This window comes from Schistocerca piceifrons, chromosome 3 (genome assembly GCF_021461385.2).
Source record: "Schistocerca piceifrons isolate TAMUIC-IGC-003096 chromosome 3, iqSchPice1.1, whole genome shotgun sequence".
Lineage (NCBI taxonomy): Eukaryota > Metazoa > Arthropoda > Insecta > Orthoptera > Acrididae > Schistocerca > Schistocerca piceifrons.
Window position 1 is genome coordinate 659303207 of NC_060140.1, and position 25440 is coordinate 659328646.

Below are 25440 nucleotides of genomic sequence, written 5' to 3' on the forward strand. Positions count from 1 at the left end.
CTGCGATCACGGCACTCGACAGTCTGTTCCCAGCTCACAAAACACACCCTTGTCTGCTGTCCTAAACCACTACATTGTTCACCATTTGATCACTTTCGAACGTCGCTACATACATAACTCGCATTCGGTAGGACGACGGTTCAAACCCACGTCGGGCCATCCTGATTTAGGTTTTCCGTGATTTTCCTAAATCGCTTGAGGCAAATGCGAGGATGGTTCCTGTGAAAGGGCACGGTGGATTTCCTTCCCCATCCTTCCTTAACCAAGCTTGTGCTCCCGTCTCTAATGACCTCATTGTCGACGGGACGTTAAACGCTAATCTGCTCCTCAATTGAGGCGACTTTACACGACTGGCATGAATGACAGTTGAATGAAAAGACAGTTGGAGCTTAAGAGTGACTGGCGACAACACCTCCAAGATCAGGTACAGCCCTTTCCAAAACTTCTTGACCTGACTCTTTTTTAACATTTCATTGCGCAGGTAGACAAGATCTCTGACTCAGTACTGTGGTGCAACCGCTTGGCGATCCTGTTGTTTCACTTGCTGCAGAAAAGATCGATCATTCCACCAATTCACTTACTTCCATGCCTCCTTTAGCTTGCGCTCTTCCTTTATATGTTCATTGCTGATTCCTGTGCTTGATAGTGCAAAGTCCAAAAGTGAATGCATCCTTCTTCCTCATACAATTTCGTATGGACTAATGCCAACTGATGTGTCCATTTTTGCACTGTAAGAACTCATGACATACAGAAGCCACACATGCTAGCTACTTGCTTAGTGGCTAACCATCTTAATGATTGTTCTGTGAAATCGTTCAATGCACCATTTCTTCCGGATGTGCTGCTGTAGTTCTTAGTTTCGTTATTTGCATTGGCTTACAAGTCTTTTTTAGCAATTCACTCATGCAATTTGATCCTTGGTCACTGATTATGCTTAATGGTGATCTAAACTTTAGAATCCACTCTTTTACAAAAACCTTGGTCACAGTCAGGTATTGGTATCACGAGAAGATACCTGCAGAAATGATCTAACATGGTCAATATGTATTTATTCCCATCTTTAGTCTTAGGCAAAGGTCCAATGACATCAAATCAGGCTCATTCAAATGGTTCACTAGCCTCTGGCAGTTCTTGTAATTGTCACTTAGTTTTTCCAGAATCATCCCATCTGTTGCAGGAATCACATAGTGAAACAAAGTCCGAAACCTCAGCTCTACATCTTGGCCATCAACATGCCTCAGTATATTAATGTTTGTTGCTTTCTTACCATAGTGTCCAGATAATAAAGGATGATGTTCCATCATTGTTTGCTCTCACATGCTTTCCAGAATAACTAGGCGGTTTCCTTTACTTGTGATCGTGTACAGCAGTCCATCTATTTCGACGTAAGTGCCTAGTTATTCTGGAAAGCATGTGACTTAAGATGGGAATAGATGCGTTGTGCAGGCTAAAGCATAACCACGTCCAGAAGCCCAGCTCCGATGTCAAATCTAACGTAACTTATACCAGCTCCATTCACTAAATCTAACGTAGCAATACCATCAATTCAGGTTTAACATAGTACAGCTGATCGTATCATTTTTTACATTTTTGGAGGAGATAACTTCGCTGCAGAAAGTCTTGGGTCGCTACCACACGTACACCAATTAATCTGTTGTCAACACTTCTTTATTACACACATATACAGGACAGCTGACTGCCACAACTTCCCAGGAACCGGAACTCATCAGATATTACTCCAACCACACTCCACACCCCTCCAAGGCTTTTGTGCAAGGTGTATTTATACAAGTTTAACAATGACGTACTTAGACATTATTATGTTATTTCATGTTTCATGTTACAATTATCATAAGTTAATCTAGCGAAAACGGAGATCATAGAGTCTTAGTAGAAATTAAAACGAGTACAATGGCAATACACATTTCCGAAATTAACGATCTTTTACAAGTGCAATTTTGAAACATACGTACAGCTACCAATTAAGTTCTTATTATTCAGTCCAGAACATTCTCGAATATCTTTGCGTAATTTAATTAATCATGCGATTTTAGTAAATTTGAGCTGGTAATATTTCTACAACATTAAAATTACAATTCAAACGTTCAAAATTACTTTTATAACATTTGAAGGCTAAAATGGGGAATAGTTATGTACAACACAAAATCTGTAAATCGCGTTACAAAAAATTAATGAATCATTCTAACATTATTTATGATACAAATTGTCTTTCTGAATCATCTCCAGTTTAACGAATATTCTCTAGTTTTCATAATATGTGGACATTGCACTGAATTTCTCTATAGGATGTACCAGAAACATTAATTACGAGTTAAATCACTGATTTTTAGGTGGTGATTTCCATAAGAATATGTTGTCCTGACTTGCAAAGAAACATAAATGCTAAGCTTTTCCAAAATTAATGGTTTGCATAGTTAATTTGTGTTATGGTAAACAATGAATTTTACTAGTTGAGCTATAATTACAAAACTGAATTAAAAAGGTTACTATCATTTATACACTATTAACACTAATTCCAGAACTTGTTCTTCCTCTTCAAAACATCCCGAAATTCATATCAAAGTGATAATGACTTACCCTAACTGTACTTTACTTTACCTGATTAAGAACCTACATTAATTGGTCTGTGACACATTTTAATATATTCGTTTAAACTATTTCACATTGTTGCTATAAGTGACACTATTCACTAAGTGTCGTTATACACTATCCACATCTGTTTTACTGTGTACCGCATACTTCAAAACCTGCCATATTGGGTATTCCACATGACCCTATACAGCCTATTTCGTTACAAGGCGTACGTCAAGTAACCTTCAATGACTGGCATTCAATATACATGTGAAAGACAAACATAAAGTTTAGTGTAAGACACTCTGAACACATAAAACATACCACATTTGCAAACAACTTTATGTAACAGAATCACCACCCTATTGCCATTAGAACAACACCAGTAAGCATGATAATAACTTGTAGACAGCTGATGTACACATACCACAACCCAAAAATATCCACTTCAGTAACTTTAAGCAAAAGATAAGCCATCTTTGTCATTTGATAAATTATTTTTCCAGGTTATAATCCACATCTAAAATTTCTGATAAAGATTTTGCCCACTTGTGGTTTCCAATAAACCTGCAATTTCATTCCATAGATTCCAAACTGTATCCCACTATCCTGGTTATGTTATTTTTTATGTTCAGGATGCCACAAACTCTGCCTTTGTCTAAACTTATCAGTTTCTCACAATTCAAGTTTCCTGTTATGTCGGCCATTACAACAACAAAAAAAAAAAAAAAAAAAAAAAAAAAAAACTGATTTGACTTTCACCGGTTTTCATCCAAAATATGTATGTTTGGACTATGAGGTCTGCTACATTGTGACCACGAATGTAGTGGCGTACTGATTTGAAACGATCAGCTGTCTTCAACTGATGTTGGTCGTCGGCGCACTCCAAAATTGGTTCCACTGTGACCGCAGCCTTAACCTCAGTTGGTCAATCCGCAGATAGCTATGAATTATTCTTCATTTTGATCACCTACTTTTAAGCATGGAGATAAAAAAATATTGGACTTTCAAAGTTCTAATTGTTACATAAATAAATTCAAAAGTGTTATTGCACATTATACTAATATGAGAGTTTTCCAAAATGATAGTACCTACTTCCAGTCAGTAAGATGTAAACTTTTTTTCTACATATTAAATTACTTGTTTACATGTAAAACACCATTATAATGTCTCCAGAAATCTGCCAGCGACCGAAAAGATCAGGCTCTTGTCGAGGAACATATATTCGCTGGTTTTTTGATGGAGAAGAATGTACAGAATTCAGATATGGTGGCTGCCGAGGAAATAGGAATAATTTTGAAACCAAAGAAGAATGTGAAGAAGTATGTATGTCTAACATGGGTAAGTAACAATAAGCAACATTTTATTGATACCTTCCTTGTTACTTATAGAGTTCACATGCAAATAAATACAGTACTGTATATGAAAATCAGTAGAACTTCATCTCAAGCTGAGTGAAACATCAGTTAGCTTCTTAAGATTTACCTAACAAGCAAGTGAGACCCCATAAATGTAAATACAACTGTTGGCAAATTGATATCTTTCATACATATATTTTATTTATTTATTTATTTATTTTTCATCTAAGCTAGTAATTCCATTTACAGGTACACATCCATTACATCTCTGGATGATTTTAAACTTTTCATTATTATGTTATCAATGACTAACTTAAAAGATTAAATTTCTGAAATGTTTATTTACTTTTTGTAGTTAAAAAAGAAATATGATAACAATAACATTGGCTGAAAATTTTAGATGATTAAAATCAGTGTTGCCACCATAAAATTGTCATAACTACACACTGATGTAACATGTGTGGCACACACTAACATCCTTCAGCTGAGGTAATTTCTTTTTACACAATGGCTCATGATAAGTGTTACAGCATGAACACTTTGGATTAACTTTACCAAACTGATACTCCAGAATTTCCCTGCCCACGGGATACCTTGATTAAAATTTCATCTGTATTCAAGCCTGTTTTCAGTACACAGAAAGAATCTTTTCAGTAGATGAAGTATGATGTCTAGTAAGTGTTACTATCTGAAAACCATAAAACATAAGATGATAGAACTATAAGGAACACCTTGTAGTTAATACCACTCATAAAAGATCTAAAAAACTTGGACCCATCTACTCATCTCTCTTTTGACATAGAAGATATGTATTGTAACATACCAGTAGCAGAAACAAAAGAAATCGTAGAAAAAACTTAACTTCCAGAGGAAAACATCAAAGAAATATGCTAGTTGTTGAAACTGATAACAGACCAGAACTGCTTTCAATTTAATTCTGAATACTGTTCATAAGAAGATGGGCACCAGTGTCAGGTGCCCTAGTAAACCTTTTCGTAAACTATATAGAAGGCCTCATTTTTAAAAATGTTATCATAAAGAATTGCAACATACCTTTTGGCTCAGATACAGGGACAATATCCTTTAATTAACTGATGAACCACCAGCAAAAATTGACAAGTTGCATGCAGATACAACACAATACACAAAAAGATTTATTTATTTATTCATCCGTAGTACAATATACATTGTATTAATGTCATCAAGTGTTTGTACAATATTTCTTACTAAAATAAACATCCCTCTTACAATATTCATAGTTCCTATACTTACTTCTGCTTTTCTAAACATGTCATAAATTGTTACATAGTCCAATGTTTATGAATATTAAGTTACTATCTGATAAGATTCACAATGGAAAAAGAACATGACAACTACATAACCTTCTTAGACATAACCATTAAAAAAGAAAACAGTCAACATAGATTTGAAATTTACTGTAAACCTACAACAACCGCAATGTTTATGAACATTAAGTTACTATCTGATAAGATTCACAATGGAAAAAGAACATGACAACCACATAACCTTTTTAGACATAACCATTAAACAGAAAACAGTCAAAGTAGATTTGAAATTTACTGTAAACCTACAACAACCGACACAGTCATACATCAGATTCAAACCATGCACACCCACAGAAATAAGAATCACTCAGAAACATGTTTCATAGACTCAACACAGTACCACTCAGCACAGAATTGGACAACATCACACAAATAGAAATAAACAATGGGTACAACAGTAATATTGTCAAAAAATTAAACATAAAATAAATAATAAATACAGTCAATAAACATCATACATACTCAGTCACAAACAACAGCACAATAAAACACCACACAAACAAGCAGTAATGACACAAAGAGTACATGAAAACAAGAAAGAAAAATATTGACATACAAGCACAAACTCACACAGGAAATAACATTTTCAAAAGACAAAGCATAAACATAGCATTCAAAACAAACAGTTCAATCCAAAAGTACATTCTAAAAATGAACAAAGACACACACACATCTACCAGAAAGCAGGACTATACAATGCAACGCATGTAGTGGAAGGTATGTTGGACAAACCAGCAGAACATTTGAGATCCAGCACAAAGAACATACCATAGCATGGAAAAACAGGACAAATCATTCAACTTTTTCAGAACATTTAAGAGAAAATAATCACAAAACTAATACAAGAGAGGAAGATATGACAACAGCTAGAAAAAATAATGAAAGACACTACCTAACGTTACAAGAAAAATAATGCATACACAAAACAAAGGCTGAAAAAGAAGCTACTACTAGATGACCAAGTGAATATGACTAACCACTCACTGTTTACACAGACTGATCATAAAAAGTACCAAATCCCAATGGTTGATCACAAATCCCATCCTATTCCTTTCCTACATAGGGGTTGAACATACTGCTTCAGTTGTAAGGTTCTTTTTATTTTTCAGTACTTAAACATGACCAGTTTGTACTCTCTCCTAACTATATAAAAATAGAAAAATTAAAGACTAAACAAATAAGAAGTAAAAATAATAATAAAAATAAATAGATAAAATAATAACAAAAAGTTAAAAAGTAAATATAAAAAGAGTACACACACAAACACAGTCAAACAAAAAACAGTAAAATCAAAAACTGAAGAATGTAGAAAATTAGGTGAACTGATAAGGTAAAGAATGAGGAGGTTCTCTGCAGAATAGGTGTGAGAAGAAACATATAGGAATCACTGACAAAAAGAAGGGACAAGATGATAGGGCATCTGTTACATCATCAGAGAACAATTCCTACGGTGCTAGAGGGAGCTGTACTGGCTAAAAACTGTAGAAGAAGACAGACTAGAATGCCTCCAGCAAATAACTGAGGATGTAGGTTGGAACAAATGACACTCTAGACACAGAAAATGGCAATTACAGTGCTGTGTTTTGAAAATAGTGACTGTAAGAGAAACTGCAAGATTTCAACCAGTTATCCAGATGAGAAAAAGGTGTTTTAGCTGAACTGGAAGCTAATCTGTAAGTAACATTGCATTTTATTGTAAAAACTTAAATGAATTGTTTTAAATTTATAACCTGTAGTGCCCTACCCCAGGATATCTCAATATGAGATAGTACACTCTTTATTACCAAATATCCCTGTACTGAAAATAATGGTGGTGGTTGGGGGGGGGGGGGGGTTGACTACTGTGATCCAATCATTCTAAAATAGTGTGACACCTGTGTGGCAGGTGAGGCGCAGTGAGGTGAAAGTCATTACAGATGTCTGTCAAAGCAGCAAAGCAGTGTTTATGCTGGCTAGGGCATCCACATACAGGAGTGGTTCCCATATCATCATGTAGGGCTAACAGCCCTGAAAGTGTATGGGTGGTCATCAAATCAAGCCATAGCAGCAGTGGTCTTAAGTGTCGGTTGTTGGACGAGAGTTCATAGGGGTCAGTCTGCAAGTGGTAACATCGGAGTCCTCAGAGGTACTGAGTGAATGCAGTGTTTTGGGAGCAGTGATAACAAGGTATCTGTCTGATGATTGCCATGATGTAAAAGTGGCAAAGTCCACATCATTCAGCAGCATAGAGATACATTTGCAATGTCGGGAGATGAAACCATCCTCGGTGTGCTATTCTCGGTATTGTCCTTCAACAACCAGACAGTTGTCAACTAATTGAACAATCAGGTCTTTGGGCAGAAAGTTCTGGATCTCGAGGCACACCTTGACGTGATTGGAAGCATTGGTGTGTACAGTCAGGCAGCCCAGCTGAGTGGCAACGGGTGAGGCTGGTTGGCATAAAGGAAGTGGTGCATCATCAGTGGATGAGGGTCCACATGGGCTTGAGACAGCTTATATTTACTGACATAGGCTCGCAGTACTCTCATATCTCAAAAGTAAATACCATTCATTTAAGCCCTTTGAATGGGCCCTTGTACTCCGTGTGAATAGCCAAACGGATTGTGTCATTGCAGGGCATAATGAAATCGCTATCAGCCAGCCTCTTCTGTATCATGGTTTTTGGCACAGTCTACAGCTGTGGAGGAGGGATGCAGGGGTACATTGTATGGCATTTGATGTGTGCGACAATGGCTGGTAGATCTGTGGTTGCAACAAGTGGTTGTTGAAGCACAAAATCAACGGGAAAGGAGTATTTTGCCATACAGAATCTCTGCCAGAGAAGCCCCTAAGTCATTTTGTGTGCCTAGCACACACTTAATAGCACCTGAGACAGGGCTTTGCTCCATTGGCCTCCATTGGACATAAGTGCTGTTTTTCAAGGTACAGTGGCACCATTCGACAAGGCCATTTCTCTGTAGGTGGTAGGCAGATGTCCAATATTGCTGAGTGCTGCAAAGATTGCATGGTTCACTGAATAGGGCCAATTCAAATTGCCAAACTTGGTTGGTGGTGATAGACACAGGCCTCCAAACCAAGAAAGCGATATATCAATGAAAGTCTTAGTGGCTGATTCTGCCGTGATGTCCCTGAGAGGTCTGGCCTCTACCCACCATGTTACTCAGTCAGAGACTGAAAGAATATATCTCAGTAGCCATTGGGCTTGGAGAGTGATCTCACCAGATCAAGAGGCATAGTGGGGATGTGATATAAACATTCAAAGATTTTGCAATGGGATGAATGATATTTGCCTACAGCTTTGAAGACACATCAGCCAGAGCGAACGGTCACTGATTTGACTTGTTGGATAGTAGTGGCTCAGTGTATGCCAGATTTCATGCAGAGCAGGATGGCAAAAAGTTACACAGTAAATCATTTGTAGTAGGCCATTGTTTGACATTATTGTTCACTTTTGGAGCACTACACTGATGAGTGTCACTTACACATTTCATGAATGTGGTTTGTTGCAGAGTCAATTATGAAACACTGTACACCCAACACTGATATCATTGTCTTGTCTTGTGAACTGTGACACAGGATGGTTGCTCAGTGGCTGCATTGTTGATGTGTAGTGTTTGAATCAGCTTGAAAATACAGTATGCGACAATCGTGGGTCTTGAGACACACTGAAGACAACTTGTAAATGAGGTGAAATGCACCTAGGTGTACAAATAATATAAAAAAATTGATGCGTGACATGCAAAAGGCATTTTTCTTTTAAACTACTGCAATTTATATATAGCTTCTGTAAAAATGGCCACCACAAGAAACTTGATACAGACTCTTTCACCAACACTGATGGCCCAGTTCAATTAATAACGTACAGAGCAGTATTAACTGCTTCTGTCCATAAAGGCTTTAGAAGCGCATTTGACAAGGGCATTGTCTGTGCAACTTCTACAACTGTGCTATTTGTACATTCAGCATAGCTGTTTTAATTATGTGTATAGGGATTTACAATAAGCAACATTGTACCATTGGATTTCAGAAGATCTCAAATCCTGTCATTGTCAAATTTATGACCATCATCACAATGAAAAATTATAAATGGATAACCACTCTGGATTTTAAATATCTGTAACATTATTGTATCTTTTGGACATATTATCATATAATATCTTCCAAGCTTTTGCTGCAATTGACACTTTATTAACTCATTATATTTACATCATGAAGAGTTCATTTCAGCAATTTTTACTATTTGCAAGTGATCCTGAAATGCTCGATTTTTTTTTTAATGCTATTATATGATAAACATATAATGCTTACATTTGGGTTAGTAGTTGTTTGTTCTCTAACATACACCACAATATATTATGCAGCAGGAGTATATTGCTTATGTCTGTGTTAATGGGTGTTTAGTTTATGTTTCAGTATCCATCTACACCTGTGTCTACATACACAGCCAACAAGCCACCATACGGCATATGGTGGAGGGTACCCTGTACCACAATTGGTAATTTTCTTTCCTGTTCCTCCATACAAATCCTAATTTCTCATATCTTATCTTCGGGATCCTTACAGTAAATTTATATTCATTGCAGCAGAATTGTTCTGCCAGTTCTCTAAAGTTTCTCAATAGTGTTCCTTGAAAAGAACATCACTTTCCCTCCAGGAATTCCCATTTGAGTTCTTGAAGCATCTCCACAACATTTGCATGTTGTTTAGACCTACTGGTAACAAATCTAGCAGCCTGCCTCTGAAATGCTTCGATGTCTTTATTTATTCCAACTGGGTATGGATCCCAAACACTCAAGCAGACTTAATAATTGGTTGCACTAGCATCCTATATGTGGTTTCCTTTACAGATGAACCACACTTTCCCTAAATTCTGCCAATAAACTGAAACTGGTGATTTGCCTTCCCTACCACAATCCTCATGTGGTTGTCCCATTTCATATCACATTTTCTGATATCTTAATTCAAAAAAAGGCAAAGGAAAGTATTTCCATTAACGATCATGTGAAACCCCGCTCACACTATTCGTCCACGAGACTCAGAGGGCCATGGACATGGGTTCCCAGGTAGATGCCATGTTTCTTGACTTCTGCAAGGCATTTGATACAGTTCCCCACAGTCGTTTAATGATCAAAGTAAGAGCATATGGACTATCAGACCAATTGTGTGATTGGATTGAAGAGTTACTAGATAATAGATCGCAGCATGTCATTCTCAATGGAGAGAAGTCTTCTGCAGTAAGAGTCATTTCAGGTGTGCCACAGGGAAGTGTCGTAGGACCATTGCTATTCACGATATATATAAATCACCTTGTGGATAACATCAGAAGTTCACTGAGGCTTTTTGCAGATGACGCTGTAGTGCATTGAGAGGGTGTAACAATTGAAAATTATACTGGAATGCAGGAGGATCTGCAACAAATTGACGCATGGTACAGGGAATGGCAATTGAATCTCAATGTAGACAAGTGTAATGTGCTGCAAATACATAGAAAGAAAGATCCTTTATCATTTAGCTACAATATAGCAGGTCAGCAATTGGAAGCAGTTAATTCCATAAATTATCTGGGAGTAGACATCAGGATTGATTTAAAATTGAATGACCATATAAAATTAATTGTAGGTAAAGCAGATGCCAGACTGAGATTCATTGGAAGAATCCTAAGTAAATGCAATCTGAAAACAAAGGAAGTAGGTTACAGTACACTTGTTCGCCCACTGCTTGAATTTTGCTCATCAGTGTGGTATCCTTTCCAGATAGGGTTGATAGAAGAGATAGAGAAGATTCAACGGAGAGCAGCACACTTCATTACAGGATCATTTAGTAATTGTGAAAGCATTACGGAAATGATAGATAAACTCCAGTGGAAGACTCTGCAAGAGAGACGTTCAGTAGCTCAGTATGGGCATTTGTTGAAGTTTCGAGAACACACCTTCACCGAGGAGTCAAGCAGTATATTTCTCCCTCCTACATATATCTCGTGAAGAGACCGTGAGGATAAAATCAGAGAGATTAGAGCCCACACAGAGGTATACCGACAGTCTTTCTTTCCACAAACAATACGAGATTGGAATAGAATGGCGAACCGATTTAGGCACTCAAAGTGCCCTCCGCCACACACCGTCAGGTGGCTTGCGGAGTATGGATGTAGATGTAGACAGCAACAAAAAAACTTAAAGTTCCTTTAAAATAAACAGAAGGGCTTAAACTTCAATAAACAGATAAATATTATTGAATCTGCCCTCCTTAAAATGGTACAAGTATGCCCCTTAAGGCCTCTGGTGTGTGATGCCAATGCCAGGAACTCAACAACTTAACACTACTATATGTTTATGTATCACATATCTCAATGGCAGCAGGCAACTTAAATACCAGGGCTTAATTTTATCAATAAAACAACTTAAATGGCAGGGGAACCAGAGCTAAAGCTTTAGCAACAAAATTTTTAAAACTTACTATACTTTAGAAAAAGTTTAAGACTCATAGCTACTCTGCTCAAATACAAATAAGTTACCGCCACACAAGCTGACCTGTATGCCCACAAAATCAGCTACAGATGCCAATAAACTTAACCATAATTGGACTGGCCATGCAAGCAAGGACAAAAACAGGACAGGCTTTAGTGTGATTGACTGTAGGGCACTGTGCAGAACAAGTCATGTAAGACAGTGTGACCATAAACAGAACAATAGTTACAGTCAATCACCATTATAATTACCTACAAAACCAATGCCAACTGCAAACAAGGCAGCTGATCTCACAATGTCCTGCACTGATGGGTACAGTCTAACCATCCGACAACATGTCATAGGGATGTGTCAATGTTCCACACTCTAAGTTTCATTGTTTTGGAAACCAGACCACCTCACCAGCACGTTAGTTCTTCCCTTTTTGATTAATCCAATAACACCAAGAAAATCGACACATACCACACTCTTGAGTGGTGACCACCAACTTGGTAATGGTCATTTTCATCACTTTACGATGGCAGGTATCTGTTATAACACTTCTTCACAAATAATAGACTTAAACAACCCACGTTGCTGTTGTAACCAGTCCTTACAGCATTCCACAATGGCAACACCACACAACTTCTTGATGGCAGCATGCTATATCAGCATTCCCTTTGTATAACTTGAAGTAAACATTTTCAAGTCATCTTTCACCACTTTAAGGCACTGTTAACCACCTTGCTGACAATGGTGAAGCTACATAAAATAGAGAACAACTGGCCACTGAATAACCACTACTCTATGCTACAAATTACGCAAGCCTGCACTTTGACTGTGGTCTATGCAATAACCACAACAATGTTAGGCCTCTACATACAACAATGTGCTTACTAACACAAGGACACAGAGCATATCAACAGACTGCAGCTGAGCTATTGAAACCTACAACCCTCGCCAACACTAACTCTGTCTCGTTGCCAGTTATGCTCTTATCCAATGCTGTGGTCATTAACACAGGCAGTCAGGAACTGAGAGCTGGCTCAAGCATGTACTATACCTTGTGGCCACCATGGATGCCACTAATGCCACAGAAACACAATTCATGCAAATAGGATATCAAACACTCCATGGAATATAGGTGGCACAATGGTGCAAGTTCCATTCAGTAAACTACATTAATACATAACCTAAACAATCATTAACTTAGACATAAGTGATATACTTTTATAGCATAATATATTGTGGCATGCACTGTACACAGCCTGGCCACCCGTGGACTATGTATCTGCAGTAATGAGAACTCCTTGCTTGGTACACTGAAGGCCTCACAAAAGCTTTCACATACAGGCACTCCCTTCAAACCTAGTCTGCAAATAGATTTGCGAAGCCATATCCTCATACACCCTTAACCCTCCCACCACCCCAACAATCTGCAACAAAGCAGTGCCTCCCTCATTACCCAGTATCACCCTGGATAGGAACAGATAAACCATATCCTTCATCAGAGCTTTAATTATCTCTCATCATCTCCTTCATGGGACATCCTATAAAAGATCCTTCTCACCCCTCCTAAAGTGGTGTTCCATTACCCATCCAATCTACACAATGTAATAGTCCATCCTATGCCTCTCCCACTCGCAGGAATCATTTCTCCATGAAAGACCAAAGTACAAGACCAGCCAAATCCAGCCACCCAGAACTCCCTACTCCAGTCCTGTCGCAGGCATATTGTACTGCGTCAGAGGCTGGGCTACCTGCGAAAGCCACATCATATATTCCAACTCAGCTGCAAACATTACACAGCTTTTTATGTTGGTATGGTTACCAACCAGCTATCCACCAGGTGAATGGCCACTGTCAAACTATTGCTCAGAAGAACAAAGTTCCCTCCGAACTGCTAGCCACCCACCCCAAACCCCTCTCCCTGCCTCCCATCTCTCCCATCCTCTATTCAGCCCACCCAAAACAACACCCACCACAACCTAACCCACCAACTGTCTGGAATGCAGGAATGCAACTGGCATTGTGTGTACACGTGGTGCCCTGTCCGTGCGTGCGTGCGTACGCAGAGGTGTGTGTGCATGCATGCATATGGTGTTTTTGCATGCACGCTCTTGTGTGTGCATATGCACATGTACACAGACCAGCCTGAAAAAGAATTACTCCAAAAACTAAAGAAATTTCTTTCTTTTTCTATGTGCCTATTGATGACTCAATGCTTCAGCTTTGCAGTGAGTGGTCTTTTTTAATCAAAAAAGTGTAGACCTAAGCAATATACTTTTATTGTATAACATTACAAAAAAATTGTACCATCTTTGCAAGATCAGCTGAGGTAAAAATGGCAGACACAAGCTCATCATGATGTAAATGTAATGAATCAATAAAATATCAATCTCAGCAAAAACATGGAAGAATATATATAATATGCCATTCTTCAACCTCATATGTGCTGCAGGCCCATCAGTAAGAAAACATTTTGACAACTGACCATGTGAAGTCTTCTAAAATCACATGTGAAGTTGATGAAGTACCTTGAACCCCTGAAAGATGTGTTTTCCGTTGATCTACACAGATCTGCGTGAATTACTCCCCCAAATTCATTGGAACACTGCTGGCATGACTGGAAACTGTCACAGTGTTGCTTCCCTTTAACAGATGAACCACAAAACTCATCATTAAATTTCACACTGATTCCTTTCTCATCAGGAATTCATTGACATGATATTTATTTTGATGACCCATTTGCTGATCTCAGATTTGCAGTGAATGATGGATGCCAGCTTAGCATCAGAAATAAAAGATTTTACCATTTGGTACACTTGAATTGACATCTTGAACAGCTGCACAGACCATATGCCTCTTTCCTTAATAGTAACTGTTTTGGCAAATTCATTGTCCTTGGATGCATTAAATTACAATATTTGTCAAAGAATTTCTTTCTAGATTTACACATATGCAGCGCATTTTCATGTAACTTGAATGTCACTCACCATTTACCAAAGCCCTCTTCTTCTTCAAGTGATATTCCTGATGGAGTTATTACTGACCTGGATTTCAACAAGTGCTGGAAAAGTGAAAAATGTTTAAAACTATGCACCATGACATGTTAAATGTCATATACCCCACAAATAGACAGTCCAAGCCTTTTTACAGAGCTTAGAATACAGACTTTCACTAATAAGAGCTTGATTACTGAAAAGATTGCCTATTGTATGCAAACAAGCTTTAATGTTGACTTTTTCTTTATGCCAAGACAGTCTTTTCTAATATGTCCCTCCATAACTGCAGCTCTAAAACATTATTTCAGACATTTTTGATGCATCAGTTTGATAGATCCTTTCACTTGATAATAACAATCACCTTTAGTATTTGTTATCACCATGCACAGAGCAAACCCTGAGCTAAGCTCTTTCGTCAGATTTTAAAATACCTACAAACATATTAAATGTTTGTTGGTCTTCTGGTTCCACACATCAAGCCTGACAGAGACTATTGTAACTATCCAGCATTTTTTCCAGGAACTTAATGATCACAACTGAATCATCCAGTTTGACATAAAATGATAAGCCTTTGAATTGGCTACGCCCTTCACAGCTAAAACATCTCAATTGAAAAGCATGAGCAGTTTGCTTTGTTTCGTGTTTAATGATTCCAGTAATTTCACCCACAAATCTGCTGCTTCATCCTTTTCCAATGACTCTTGTCTTAGAAAGCTGTTTGTGTAAACTTCATAAGATCCTTTGGAAACAACCAGTAAATTTTGAACCATATACTTCCACATAGTGTGTTTTTGCAATTTCTCAGCACCATGAAATTCCATGATTACTCTGTTGCAGAAATACCAGAAAACAAGTCAGACACATGGCCAGCATATTGAGAGAAGATATCATTTTTCAAATAACTGTAAACCATGAAACATGTCAATCAGGATACATGGAACCATGCTCCACTACCATGTTACTGAACTGTGAAATACCATGTATCATTAGAATGCTTTACTTACAATACTGACAAGTTTACAAGATATATGAAACAAGATACTTACCCAACAGCAACAAATCTAAAACTATTATTCTGTAACAAAAGCAAAGACCTAATACAGCAAACTCAGAAAAAATCTAAATACCACTGGCTATTACAAACGAAATTCAACTTACACAAATTGAATACAAAATATCATCCATCACACAAACTATGTCAAAGATAATCACCAACAAACAACAATAAAAACTTTAACATTATGAACCAACTGCATAAAATATAATGAAAATTTTATAAAAAAATTATTTAAGAAGCGCACTTTTGGTGATTGATATATTCATGGGTAAGAAACTTTTATGTTGGATTAAAATATTTATCATGAATTTCATTTTGACATTCTGCTCTGATGAAAAGTAAACAATGAGTGGCAAATGAGAAAGGGGCATACAAAGTGTATTCAAAAAGTAACAGGCATTTCCTAATTTTGCATGATGTGTTTGTCAAATTCATGGTGTGTGGTTTTTTTTTTTTTTTTTTTTTTTGTTTTTTTGTTTTTCGGTAAACATGTCTGAAAAGTACCTATACAGTGTTTGCCATATTAGATAGTTAGTACATTGTCATATGTTAAAAAGGTTACATGTGTTGGATCAGATGATTTCTATTAAATTTTGTTGTAAGAGCAGCATAAAGTGCAGCAAAGTTTTAGAAGTGTTAAATATTGCTTTTAGTATCTGCTCTGAATAAAAACACTGATTAGAGTGATATAAGCATTTGGAAAAAGGTCATGCAACTCTGGATGCCCCAGCACATCATCAACTGGTGAAATCCAAAAAAATTAATGAAATGATTATGAACAATTGTTGAATCACAAACATAAAAGTCATTGATGGTGTTGGTATATCAAATGGCTCATTTGTTCTGGAGTTGTTGAACTGCAGACAATAACAGCAGCAAATGCAAGTCGCTCAGGAGTTATTAAATGAAGTCAACAACAATACAGAACTGGAATGGAAATGAAGTCCCATGCTTCTTGACAGAGCGTAGGGGAGCAATGTGGGAGACCCGCACCGCCATACTAGCAAGGTCCTTATGGAGGTAGCTTGCCGTTGCCTTCCTCGAATCATAATGGGGATGAATGATGATGATGAAGATGACACAACAACATCCAGTCATCTCGAGGCAGGTGAATAATTCCTGACCCCGCTGGGAATCGAATCTGGGACCACGAGCGGCAGACAATACAGAACTACTGAAATGTATTATAACAGATAATTAAACATGTACACTCCTGGAAATTGAAATAAGAACACCGTGAATTCATTGTCCCAGGAAGGGGAAACTTTATTGACAGATACATCACATGATCACACTGACAGAACCACAGGCACATAGACACAGGCAACAGAGCATGCACAATGTCGGCACTAGTACAGTGTATATCCACCTTTCGCAGCAATGCAGGCTGCTATTCTCCCATGGAGACGATCGTAGAGGTGCTGGATGTAGTCCTGTGGAACGGCTTGCCATGCCATTTCCACCTGGCGCCTCAGTTGGACCAGCGTTCGTGCTGGACGTGCAGACCGCGTGAGATGACGCTTCATCCAGTCCCAAACATGCTCAATGGGGGACAGATCTGGAGATCTTGCTGGCCAGGGTAGTTGACTTACACCTTCTAGAGCACGTTGGGTGGCATGGGATACATGCGGACGTGCATTGTCCTGTTGGAACAGCAAGTTCCCTTGCCGGTCTAGGAATGGTAGAACGATGGGTTCGATGACGGTTTGGATGTACCGTGCACTATTCGGTGTCCCCTCGATGATCACCAGTGGTGTACGACCAGTGTAGGAGATCGCTCCCCACACCATGATGCCGGGTGTTGGCCCTGTGTGCCTCGGTCGTATGCAGTCCTGATTGTGGCGCTCACCTGCACGGCACCAAACACGCATACGACCATCAATGGCACCAAGGCAGAAGCGACTCTCATCGCTGAAGACGACACGTCACCATTCGTCCCTCCATTCACGCCTGTCGCAACACCACTGGAGGCGGGCTGCACGATGTTGGGGCGTGAGCGGAAGACGGCCTAACGGTGTGCGGGACCGTAGCCCAGCTTCATGGAGATGGTTGCGAATGGTCCTCGCCGATACCCCAGGAGCAACAGTGTCCCTAATTTGCTGGGAAGTGGCGGTGCAGTCCCCTACGGCACTGCGTAGGATCCTACGGTCTTGGTGTGCATCCGTGCGTCGCTGCGGTCCGGTCCCAGGTCGACGGGCACGTGCACCTTCCGCTGACCACTGGCGACAACATCGATGTACTGTGGAGACCTCACGCCCCACGTGTTGAGCAATTCGGCGGTACGTCCACCTGGCCTCCCGCATGCCCACTATACGCCCTCGCTCAAAGTCCATCAACTGCACATACGGTTCATGTCCATGCTGTCGCGGCATGCTACCAGTGTTAAAAGACTGCGATGGAGCTCCGTATACCACGGCAAACTGGCTGACACTGACGGCGGCGGTGCACAAATGCTGCGCAGCTAGCGCCATTCGACGGCCAACACCGCGGTTCCTGGTGTGTCCGCTGTGCCGTGCGTGTGATTATTGCTTGTACAGCCCTCTCGCAGTGTCCGGAGCAAGTATGGTGGGTCTGACACACCGGTGTCAATGTGTTCTTTTTTCCATTTCCAGGAGTGTATTTACAGTTACGACATCAAAACTAAAACTCAGTCATCCCCCTTGGAAGCATTCTGAATCACCAAGACTGAAAAAAAAGCTCAACAAGTGCGACCTGATGTGAAGGCTGTGCTCACTACATTCTTCAATTTTAACAGCTTTATGTGCCCTGAGCTCTTGCCACAAGATCAGACGATCAATAAGAAACATTATTTACCAGTTCAATGATGTTTGTGTGGAGAAATTAGGCTGGCTGGAGTGGCCGAGCGGCTCTAGGCGCTTCAGTCTGGAACCTCGCGATCGCTACGGTCGCAGGTTCGAATCCTGCCTTGGGCATGGATGTGTGTGATGTCCTTAGGTTAGTTAGGTTTAAGTAGTCCTAAGTTCTAGGGGACTGATGACCTCAGATGTTAAGTCCCGTAGAGCTCAGAGCCATTTTTGAAGAAATTAGAAAAATAAACACCCAGATTTGTGGCCAAACAATTTGTCGCTTTTGCACCACAATGCTGCACCTACTGACACTTCATTGTTTAATCATGAATTGTTAACCAAAAACAATAGTGTATTTATGTCTTAGCCTTGTATTCACCAGACAGGGCTCCATGTCACTTTTTTCTGTTTCAAAAAGATAAAGAAAACCTTAGAGCCATTGTTTTGCAAGCATATATGAGATTAAATGCCCATCACTGAGAGAGCTGTAAGCTATTCCAAAGATTGAGTTCCAAAACTGTTTTTAGGTTTTGAAAAAGTGCTTTCCAAAAAAAAAAGCAAAAGCTCCTGTTAATTTTTGGATGCACCTCATTTTAAAGTATTATTATCTGTTAAATGCAACAATAGAGTTGGAACAAATTTATTCACATTGTTTTATTGTTTTAGAATATATTTATCTCTTACCTATGGTAGATATAAGCATATCTCTTCCATTATATCAGCATTTAGTTCAAATGGTAAACAATTTACTACGTAAATGTTCTTGTCCTTCATACCATCTTAAAGTAGAATAAAAACTTGAGTTTTAGATTATTGCCTCCATTGTCTTTGCCAGAAGAAATTGAGTGCCATGACTGTTGCTGTAGTGGCTTTCTAGATGCAATGATCACACTGTGACTGCCATGTCTAACTACCTGATTCCTTACTTCTGGATTTCAAATCCATAAACCAGATACTTCATTAAGATCTATCATTGGTTCTGTTGCTTGTCCTGTCTATAAACAAAAAAAATTCTAACAAAATTAATGACCATGAAGATAAAATCTTCTGTGTTCTTAGGTTGTATCATGTTCTTCTTTAAACTACTTCTTCAATACATGACTTTTCAATCCCTCTATGGATACAAAAGTTCCTGTAGACTATATATTAATCTTGTTGGCAGACCATTTTCCTCCTGAGACTTAAACATTGTTTAATCACACATTGATGGCCATCTATTTTCTTATGAAAAAATTTTATGAAATTATTGACATTCTGACCATAGAGTATGCAATTTCTTTATGGGACATATTAAAGAGCACACCTTTTATCCACTTCTCTTCACTGTTCTTCATTTGATTGTTGGCAGCATTTTTATGATCTGGCCACACGGCGTTGAAACTCTTCAGCACGCTCTCGGGCATGTAAATATCTTTTAATTCACTCAAGATAGAGAGAGAACTAACCTTATCAGTTTTAGATATTTTAGTTCAACGTAAATCAGATAGATAGCTCAGCCACATTTACTTGTTAGTCAACACACAGAATTTCCGTCGCCCAGCTCAGAAGAGAGCAGTTTTCAATATATTGATACACAGAACTACAACTGTTGCTCATAAAAACAATTTTCTTTCCAATACTGGACATGTGAAGCACATGTTCTGGAAGAACCACTATGGAAATTGATATATGAAATTAGCCTTCTCCAAGAAATGAAACCACAATATTAAACAATTGCAACATCTGCTACCTATTGTAGGCCTTCCTTTCTGCAAGGCCATGTAGCAATTATTTCCTAAATGACCAAGAAGATAATAAATTCTGCAATGGTTTAAGAACAGTCTGAATCTTGGAGTGACTGAACATTGTAACATTCCTGATGTGTGCAGAGAAAAGTATAATGGTCAGTCCATCTGTAAAGTTTGCAAACATTCTGCAGAACGCCAGTGACACATTAAAAATCAAGATTTGAAAAAGTCAGCAGTTCATGAACACAACTTTACAACCTGTCATCAAAGAATCTGTATAGAACAAAATGTACAACAACTTTGTACAAGACAACAGCTTTAATTGTAGTGGTTCATGGCAGTGGTCTTTCAATTATGAGAGACTACTGAGACATTTACCTTGTTTATTTTCCAGTGGGCTTGGTGTCTTCACTCACATCTACAACTACATACATCAACACAATTGCTGGCAGCTTGAGATCACAATTATGTATGCTGAGGTGACAATAGTCATGGAATACCTCCTAATATCATGTCTGACCTCCTTCTGCCTGGCATAGTGCAGTAACCCAACATGGCATGAACTCAACAAGCCATTGGAACTCCCTTGTAGAAATATTGAGCCATGGTACCTCCACAGCCACACATAATTGTGAGAGTGTTGATAGTGCAGGATTTTGTGCATGAACTAACATCTTGATTATGTGTCATAAATGTTCAGTGGGTGGCCAAACCATTTGTTCAAACTGTCCAGAATGTTTCTGAAACCAATAGTGAACAATTACAGGCCAGTGACATTGAACACTGGCATCCACAAAAACTCCTTCATTGTTTGGGTACATGAAATCCATGAATGGCTGAAAGTGGTCTCTGAGTAGCCAAGCATAACCATTTCCAGTCAGTGATCAGTGCAGGTGGAGCAAATGACCCAGTCCATACCATTCTGAAGTCTTCACCAGCTTGCACAGTGCCTTGTTGACAACTTGGATTCATGGCTTCATGGGGCCTGTGCAGCACTCAAACCCTACCATTGTCCCTTACCAGCTGAAATCAGGATCATCTGACCAAGCCATGATTTTGCCAGTTATCTAGGATCCAACTGATATGGCCATGAGCCCAGGAGAGGCACTGCAGGCAATGTCACCCTGTTAGCAGAAGCTCTCATGTCAGTTGTCTGCTGCCATAGCCCATTTATGCTAAATTTCATTGCACTATCATGATGGATATGTTTGGTGAACATCCCACATTGATTTCTGAGGTTATTTCATACAGAGTTGCTTGTCTGTTAACATTGGCAACTCTACGCAAACAACGCTTCTCTCGGTCATTAAGTGAAGGCCATCAGCCACTGCATTGTGCATGGTGAGAAGTAATGATTGAAATTTGGTATCTCAGCACACTCCTGACACTATGAATCTCAAACTGCCAAATTCCGTAATGATTTCCAAAATGGGATGTCCCATGTATCCAGCCTCAACTACCATTCCACATTCAGAGTCTGTTAATCCCTGTCTTGCTACCACTATTATATTGGAAACCTTTTCACATGAATCACCTGAGTACAGATAACAGCTCTGCCAATAGTCTTCTCTTTTACACCTCGTGTACATGATACCATTGCCACCTGTATAGGTACATATCACTATCCCATGACTTTTGTTAACTCGGTGTGAGTCAGACAATCACAGGCTTGCTTATAAAATAACACCACAGTAGCAGTCATGAGAGTGGAGGTAATTATTGAAATCTTGAGTTGTTACACTAATCTTGCATAGCAAGTGGACTAACAACATTTTTATTACAATACCGTTCTGAGAAATTTTGTTCCTATACTTATTATACAGTTCATATGTTTAATGGTTATTCTTCAATGTTTGGTAACAAATTTCATGTAAAATACTTTCCAATGTCTTAAGTGTGACCTGAATACACTGTGCATGCTTTCAAACACAAGAGGACCTGAAGACTAACATCTCAGCTCGATTGCAGCAGTACGGCGTATCCTTGTCAGGAATTCTTTCTTACAACATAGCACTTGAAGACTCTACTAGCAGTTCTGACAAGAGCAAGCTGATGAATGTAAACTGCGGTACAAAAATTAGCTCAGAAAAGTGTAGTGCCTTCTGCAACAAAGTATAATAAGGCTGTTCAATAAACAATGATCATGATTTCTTCATATTTAGCAAAAGAATACCATTCCAGGTGCTATAATATGGAGATTGTGACCAGAATCGATGAGCACTCTTGTACGTATAAGGATTGAATATGCACAGGTATCCAACAAAATTTCTCCTTTCCTCATACTCATTAGGGTGGGACATCTGTGAAGACACTAGAGTTGGGATACGCAAGATTCAAATCCACAGTCTGCATTCTTGATTTAGGTTTCCATGGTTTCTCTAAAACATAAACGTAAACTCCATTTGTGGATTAGACCTTAGGTGTGTTGCTACAGGCCAGTTGCTTCCCACAAGACAGTATGAGCAGCAATATATGACCATGGGACATGTGATTAGTATATCACTTATATAGCGATGCTTCCAGTCATACCACCATAACATGAATCCTGATGATGCCACAGCTACTTCATGGAAGCAACTCCCCATTTGACCTCACAAGGCTGAGAGGACCCCATTCCAGATCCTTCCATGCTCATGGCAGCGATGCTAACTGTTTGGCTACAGTGGTGGTCCATGGTTTCTCCAAATCACTTCAAACAAACAAGTATCATTTGTTTGAAATGGATAAGGCTATTTTGCTTCATCCTTGGCCAGTCTTAGGCACTATTATATCTTTAACGAAATCATCATTGATAGAAAAAGCAACTGCAATATTCTGTTTCCTTTTCCTTGTCTCGTATTAAGGCAACAGAAGGATTATCCTCTTTCATGACCAATTTTCATTAAATTTCTGTTGGAGAGTGACAATGGCAGCATAAGGTCACAATTTTTATTCATTTAATGACATAGATATCCAGCACACAATAGTTTAAACTTTGGTTAAACACTGTTTGAACAACAGATTTGACAGTTATGAATTACAAAATCTTGACAGTGATCAAATCTAGGTACAAGTAAATTTCATAAATAGCACAACAAGGAGAGTAAATTGGAGATGGGAGAACAGTAACACCACCACAGTTAGAAATAAGGACCACCCATATATACTGTGCAGGTTTGATTGGCAGCTCTAAAAGTATGTGAACAAGGTTAACACTTGTCTGCATTGCCTTCTGTCACTTGTCTAGTCCACAAGGTATATCATGTGAATGGTGGCAAAGAAATTAGAAATATTACTGAACACTTATAACCCAATTCCTGTAGTTAATTTTCACACAAGCAATTACACATGTCATCAGAACATTAAGACAGCATTGTTGTAGGTGAACACTTAAACAGTGACATAAACATTTATCCAGTAGTGAATGTTCTCTCTGGCCATAATGCACAAGTAGCCATACTTTAAATAATGCATCTGATTAGCACAAAGTGGCATCAAGAAACAGAAACACAACAGAAAGTTTCAAGGCAGCCTTACAGGTAGCTGATTGGATGGCTGTGTATAACGTGACTGACATCAATTCCAGATATAATGTATGAAATGGATAGACTGCTACTCATCACATAGAGGAGGTGCTGAGTGGCAGAAGGCTGTTAGATATTGTGAGTTACTGGACTAATCTTTAATGAGACATGAGCATCAGAACTCACTTATGTTCACACAAGCACAACTCATGCAGTCGAAGCCACTGACATCTCACGGTGCTAAGCCTACCTTATTACTGCCCAGAGACAATAATCACCACATGTGTGTGAGTTATGCTTGTCTGAATGTTTATATGTTCTGTTATCTATGCCTGGACTTAGTTGGATAGCTCATAATATCTAACCTTCTTTCATTGTGCCTGAAATTAACACCTGCTGTCACTCCTGACAAGTGTTCAGTTATGTTCATTCTGACTCTGTTCAAGAAAAAGTGAGTACTCACAAAGTATGTATATTTGTTCTAGAAGGTTTTGAAGATGTCAAAACTGCATAGTTGCTTCCAAGTTTGCAGTCACTGGGTTGCAGTTCCTATAATAAAGGATTCATTTGCCAGAAATAAAAAGGACACATGTCAGTTTAAGTGACTTTGTGATCTGATTCCCCATATACAACTTAAGAGTAAGGAACATTTTACCAGAAGTGCACATATTATGCAACACTATGACATAAGTAACTTTTTGGAATCACATCTGCATACTGATACTTTCAAACAGCTTGCACTTCTCTGGTGTGTCAGTGTCAAACACGGTAGACTTAGTTCAGAGTCAGTATGGTATTTGCATTTAAACCTCCTTATGCAAGTCACTAATGAATGACCAGATTTATGTTGAATACAGAATAAGTGTTGGTGACTTACACACAATAATTGTGCTTCTGTGCAATGATCAATAGCTGTAAAAATATAATTCATCATTCTTGTTTTTTAACGGTACAAGGAACATTAATTTACCAATTGTTTTGAAATTCTATAGAAAATATGATTTTAGACTGTTTACTTTTCTCTGAAAGTGACTTTCTGAGTTTTGCATATTGTTACAGTGCTATAAAAATCCAAAAAGTATGCTAATATCACCAATTAAGTGTTCTAATTTTGATTTAATCCACAATTTTAATATTTTATGCTTGGATTACAAGCCAACATAACAAGATTAATAAAATTTAAAATGCATTGTGAATACACTGTCACCTGAGCTATGTGATGAGCTGCAAATTCTCAGAAGATAATGACTGTTTACACATATACATGTTTTGAAGTTAAAGGTTCATTAGATTATGTACCAATTTGTATTGTGTAATAGTTTAAATGGTTTTATGAATTCTTACACAAGTTGTGGTAATTACCAAAGCAAATTGGGTATTATCTGTTATGTTGGTGCATAAGTTCTTAGCATTTTTGGTTTTTGTTATGGTATTCCGGTTGCTATGAGTTTGTTTATCAATTGTCATTTTTCATTTGTAATTCACTGTTGCTATTTTATTTACATACTGTGTCATTTTGTCATTTGGAGAGATTGAGTGGAGCTGTGGATGCTAGAAAATGGAGAAAGTAGAGAAAGTGGAGAAATCCAAACATTTCCAACA

The 25440-nt window shown here is 38.5% G+C and overlaps 1 protein-coding gene across 1 annotated transcript in view; it reads left to right on the forward strand.

The window, feature by feature from the left end:
* Window positions 1-25440, forward strand: part of LOC124788945 (spondin-1-like) — a 643244-nt gene that overhangs the window by 475963 nt on the left and 141841 nt on the right. The window contains exons 12-13 of the mRNA XM_047256231.1: window positions 3769-3933; window positions 22269-22403. Of these exons, the coding sequence (XP_047112187.1) occupies window positions 3769-3933; window positions 22269-22403 (300 nt within the window). The remainder of the gene's footprint in view (window positions 1-3768; window positions 3934-22268; window positions 22404-25440) is intronic.